Below are 6,032 nucleotides of genomic sequence, written 5' to 3'. Positions count from 1 at the left end.
CACTGTGAAGGTTCACATGATCATTTTATAAAGCATTTGAGGCTCCCTCAAAGCACTCTTCCTTATCCATCTGGCAAACATTACTGTCAAACATGGTGAAAATTTATCATATAACCTTTCCATTTTTTTCACCATAAGCACTTCCAAATTGCCCACTGCTGTTGTTAATGACTCACAGGATTCCCATGTCTCCTTCATGGAGACACACAACTTAGCTCTCTCTTTTTTCCCTTCTAACTTACTTTACTTAGTGAAGTCCAGTATCTTTTCATGCAAATACAAGGTCCTATGCCTTATTCTTCCCCTTCCAAACATGCTTGGCCCTTGCAGCTGGCTGTGTAGCTCCATAGTTGATGAAACCATCATATTCTCGACAGTTATTTCTGTCCTTGGGATAAGATTTCATTTGACTTGAGTCATCTCCTGACCATCCTATAGGTCTGCCTATAGAGGAATATTTTTTTAATGTTTATGTATTTATTTTGAGAGAGAGAGACAGACAGATAGAGCACAGGGGGAGGGCAGAGAGAGGGAGAAAGAAAGAATCCCAAGCATGCTCGGGGCTGGCAGTGCAGAGCCCAACACAGGGCTTGATCTTGTGAACCAGGAGATCACGACCTGAGCCGAAACCAAGAGTTGGAGGCTTAACCAACTGAGCCACCCAGATACCCCTGCCTATAGAAGAATATTGTTCTCCAGGATACATTTGTTCCATTCCAACTTTTCTGTGATGCTTAGGCTAGTTTTACTGGAGAAGCATGCGCATCAAGGTAGAACATTGGATCAGTAAACCTTAGTGCTAGAAAGCACAATCGTCTCTTAATTCAACACTCCCCCCCACCCAAACTTGGTTTATAGAGCCAGAAACAAAGCTTCAGATAGATGAGAGCCTTTCTTTCCAAAGTCCACTCCTTGACTTATGTGCCAAACCAGGTTTAGAAGCTTGGTGGCCCAGAGCCCTGTTTAGCGCTTTTATGCCACATTACTTTTAATCTTCTCATTTAAATGTTTGTGACCCCCCCCCAAAATTCATATGTTGAAATTCTGACTCCTAGAATGATGGTATTATGAAGTGGGGACTTGGGGATGTGAATAGGTCACGAGATGGATTAGTTCCCTTCTAAAAGAGACTCCACATCTCTCCCTTGCCCTTTCAGCCATGTAAAGTTACAGGAAAAACAAAAAACAACAACAACAACAACAACAACAAAACACAGCTGTCTCTAAGAGGATCTTCACCAAGCACCTAATCTGCTGGCCACTTGGTCAGGAATTTCTCAGCCTCCAGAACTGTGAGAAATTTCTGTTGTTTATAAGCTACCCAATTTGTGATACTTTGTTATAGCAGTCCATCTGGCTAGTACGGACATCAATTTGTGACGGTCACCAATACTTCCTTTAGGGGATAAAGGAAGAAGTTAGGCATGGCTGTGTGACTTGTTTTGGCCAATGAAATGTGAGCAGAAGTGAAGTGTGTCACTTTCACTTTAAGAATCTGTATGTTCCTCCTCTGCTCCCAGGGCAACAGGCAGCATAAAATGAAAGAGGTTCTACCAGCTGAGGACAATGAGGAGCAGCCCCAGCTGACTCATAAAGGACATGTAGCACAGTGAGAAGTCAACTTTCATGGTTTTAAATCATGAGATTTGGGGATTGTCTGTCACTGTAGCATCACCTGGCCTCTCCCTACTGAGAAGCCTGAGCGACATCCCCAATCCTATGATGCACCTCTGTGCATGAAGCCCAAAAAGGGTAAACAATGCAGCACTTCAGAATACAACCCCTAAAACATTCCAAATTCCATGTCTCACCAGCATTCTTTCTTCCTCTTGGCTTATATTAGGGGTGGAGGATGTGGTTTATTACAAAGAATGAGTATTTTGATAGCTTCTCATTCTTGGAACTGTTCTTCAGGTAAGTGCCTGGCAGAAATCTCCTTTAGACTTAGAATGAAAAAGATAATAAATTGAATTATTTTAATAAGTCAGTGCATTATGACCTCAAACACATCTTCCTATACTTATAAACATACATGTGCAAAATTCTTTGATTTTTCTTGAGGCTTTTTATATAGATAATTCTCAGCACTCTACAAGTTTCTACATAACTTTCTAAGTACCAACATACAGTAATTTGATGCTTTGAAAAAAATCACATCATCATATATTTCCAAATTAATAGTTATAAGTTAATGGGCAGCTCCTAGTGGAGTAGTAAGACAGCCTGTGTGACATTGGGAAAGTCACTTAGCCTCTCTGGACTTCAGTTTCCTCCTCTCTAAAACAAGGAGAGTAATAATATCTACCTCCCAGGATTATCCTGAGAATGAAGTCAGGTTGTGCATATTCTGTCCGGTTCATAATTATTGCATAATGTTACCTATATTTGAGCCATTGAATGGTGAGAAATCTAGTAAGTAAGATCATCTCAGAACTTTTGCTTTCCAAGAAACTATGAATTCAGAAACTCTTTAGCCCACCAAGTGTTGGTTTTAGGGAAAAGATGTAAATCCTTGGTCCTGTCTTTCTGGTAAAGTTTTCAGTACACTTTTGAAAACACAGATGGGCAGACAAATAGGTATTGCTAACAGTTCAGGAAATTTTTCCCAGCTCCCTGCTGAGAGCACACATCCAGATGGGAAAATCTTTAAAGTGCCAGCTCATTTCGATTTTTGCCATCTTAAATTCTTGGACTTTTGCAGGTTTATAACAAAACTCAGAAAATGCTAAAGCTTAAAGGAGAACTGAGAGGTACCAAGGAAATGAAAGCTGAGGTAAGGCTCCTAACTCTTCTATAGACCGGGAGTTTAACCTTTGTTACAATTAATTTCAAGTTTCATGATTCAAAATTCCAGTAATAAGCATCCCAAAATATCAGAGGTAGGCTGCAGACCATAGCGTTTAAGAGCCCAGACTTGAGTAAAGTGGGTTGTGGTCCACATCTAATAGTACTATAATACTGGGCATGTTACTTACCCTCTCTGAGCTTCCTTTCCCTTAACTTAGAAAATATGAATAATTAGCAATCTTTCCAAAGGCTTCCTGTGAGGATTAAATAAGATACTGTATGTAAAACTCCAGTGCTCAGGACATAGGAAGTGTTTAATAGATATTAACTATTGTTGCCAACATTGTATCTTTACCTGGAATGATATGGAAATGGAGTGTTATAATTAGTCTAACATTTTGGTCAAACTCTGTTTATCTATTCCCTCACTTATTCCAGAAAGCATTTAATGGGGATATTTAGGTTAGCATAGGATTGTCCCACATGACTTATGCTTTTAACAGACCTAATGAGAGATGAACACCTTCTCAAAGAGACACTTCAGCTCCTTTCCTGCTGTATTACTGGAGGAAGCTGTACAGAATTTACTACATATTTTTCAGGGAACAAGGACCTGGCATAGATTTTCTAGAAGGGCATTTCTTCATTCAACTGATATCTTTGGACCACCTTAGTTCTAGAGGGTGAGCATAAAGCAGTGAACAAAATAGAGAAAGATCCATGTTCTAGTGGAGCTTACTCCCTAGTGAAATTATTTCTCCAAGAATATGATAGAGAAAAGTATGTAGTACCTGCCCAAGTGCCAATAAAAATCAGCCTGTATCCCTTCCATAAGAGTTTGACCTCTGCCATATGCCCTGTGTATCCTAAACCATATATTTATGTAGCGTGCCAATTTTTGAAGAGTTTAGAACACAATAAGATATACTCCTTCTTCACTAGATGAACAAAATAGGTTCCAAAACTTTTGCTCACAGGCAAAACTTGTATAAGTGCCCATTAATTCCCATTATAAGTAATCAAAATCTGTAATATTTCTATCAAGGGAAAAGTAAACTCAAGAATCAAGTTAGCGATATTGAGAACAGTGCTTGAAATTATTGTATATCACTGTCAACTCTACTATTACACAGTGAAATGTAAAAAATTCCTGAAGCAATGATAATTTTTAAAACATAATTCTCACTCTAAATTGATAAATATTGAATGGTAGTAGTAGTTAAAAGTGGTTTTTCCATTGTTTGTTAAAGCTTTGTCTTTATTCTCAGATAAAAAAAGATAATTTCCCAAAGACAGTGACCTTTATGGTGTTGGGTGACTCCAAAATTACTCGGGAAGCCACCCCCCAAGCTTTCTTGTTCAAGTGCCAAATCTTTCACAGAATTCTGCCATCTTAAATGTTTGTAATGCTCTTGACTTCTGAGAGTGCTGAATCACAGGCCTCAGTTTCACGTGAGCTTCCCCCAAGTAGAAGCATGAGACTTCAATACTTTGAAGTCGAAAGCAAAATTTCTTCCCAGCTTTTGAAATATGTGTTCCAGAAGACATGCTCTTTGAAAAAGACCCATTTAATCAATACACAAGATTTGCTTCAGTAAATAATCTGTTTTCCAATAACTGTCGTGATTGCAACTGCAGTATCAGCACTCACCGTTTTGCCTGTGGTTGGTAGCTGCTGCTGATGTCATACTCCTTCAAGTGGTGACCAGGTTCCAGCCTCGTATAAGTAAAACCGGGCTGTCTAAATGCGTGGCTTATAAGTGAAACCCACCCAGCGGCAGAGGCCTGTGATTTCAGCCGTCGTCAATGACTTCAGATCCAGGGCAGGGTCAGATGTGCCTGCAGGTCAGCATTATGACTCTCAGTTCCTCTCATGCCCCAGTACTGGTTATAGAGCTTTGATTGATGAAATGTCAGATTAAATCAATTCCTGCCACATATTGATACTCAAAAGGCATCTGCCTGGAATTTAGCCTTCATAAAGTAGATAGGATTAGAAATAGTGTACAGTGACCTCTGTGCAAGATATTAGCAAGAAATTAAGCTTACTGGAACCTCAGAAACACTTGCCTTTCTGGAGTTCTGAGGTGACACATCCTATTCTCACAACTGCCTGTGGTAAAAAAAAAAAAAAAGTCTTTTATTGTTCATGGGAGTCAGCTCGTTGCTCTCCATTTCCATTCCTGTTCTGATGAATAAAAACCCATGTATGATTTGGACTTTTGGAGTGAATGGTTGAGGTTTGTTTTTTTATTTTAGAGAGAGAGAGTGAGTGGGGGAGAAGGGAGAGGGGCGTGGGGGGAGAGAGAGAGAGAACTAAGCAGGCTTTGTTCTCAGTACAGACCCTGATTCGGAGCTCAATACCATGACTCTGGGATCATGACCTGAACGGAAACTAAGAGTTGTACACTCAATCGACTGAGCCACACAGACGACCCTAGTTTTGATCTCAAAAGCAAATTTCATTTGACATCCAACAAAACACATTTGTTATTCAGTTGGCTTGCAGAATCCTCTAAGAAAGAATTATTTATTCCAAACTTCTTGTTTTCTGAATGAAGAAACTGCCTCAGAGTCAATGCTAATGTCCAAATTAGATGACATCATCTACATTAAGGATCCAATCTGAAGTCCTATTGGTGCATTAGAATGGGGACAAGCAGGCCTTCTGCTCAGAAGTCATCTAAAACTAGAGGGAGACGGGGTTTTTTATTGGCCTGACAAAGAGGGCATTTAGCTTTTAAATTGGAGAGGCTCAAGTTGTATATCATTGCTACTTTGTTAATGAGTCCACAGTGTGCCAGGCTCCATATGGAACAATCTGGTGACAAGGTCCTCACCTTAAGATGCATATATTCAGCATTAAAGCAAGAGTATGGAGCATGTGACACTTCTTTAAAGCAGGCATTGTATTGTCACCTAATCTGCTCATAGATGCCAAAGAGTCCTGTGGCAAGAGGGGAGAAGATCTATTCCCGACTCCCAGTGTGGCAGCAATGAGAAAAGGAATTTAAAGCACTGGACTCAAACTTCTGCTCTGTGTCAGGTCAAGGATTTTGTTTTTTAGTTAGAACACAGCATCCATGCACCATTTTTTTAAACTGCTCTATCCACACTCTCTTAAGAGAGTCCCTGGTAAATTGTTGTAATGGTAATTACATGCTTGGGGCAGTTGACACCCACTGTTATTTTTCTGAAAGTGAGGAACAAGGGACAGGAGCAAGAGAGGAAGAGAGAGAGTTTTG

The 6,032-nt window shown here is 39.9% G+C and overlaps 1 protein-coding gene across 3 annotated transcripts in view; it reads left to right on the top strand.

The window, feature by feature from the left end:
* The first annotated feature begins 1,864 nt into the window (after positions 1-1,864).
* The window catches only part of PMFBP1 (polyamine modulated factor 1 binding protein 1), a 50,519-nt gene continuing 46,351 nt past the window's right edge, over positions 1,865-6,032 (top strand). The window contains exons 1-2 of one of the 3 annotated variants that reach the window (XM_029925468.1): positions 1,865-1,914; positions 2,702-2,773. In XM_029925468.1, coding sequence (XP_029781328.1) covers positions 2,723-2,773 — 51 coding nt within the window. In that variant the 5' untranslated portion in view covers positions 1,865-1,914; positions 2,702-2,722. Of the gene's footprint in view, positions 1,915-2,701; positions 2,774-6,032 lie in introns of those variants that run through there. The other 2 variants (XM_029925467.1, XM_029925466.1) reach the window with 2 other exon arrangements.

The sequence above is a fragment of the Suricata suricatta genome, chromosome 16 (genome assembly GCF_006229205.1).
Source record: "Suricata suricatta isolate VVHF042 chromosome 16, meerkat_22Aug2017_6uvM2_HiC, whole genome shotgun sequence".
In the NCBI taxonomy this organism is placed as follows: Eukaryota; Metazoa; Chordata; class Mammalia; order Carnivora; family Herpestidae; genus Suricata; species Suricata suricatta.
This window is presented reverse-complemented; position numbering and strand designations above follow the sequence as displayed.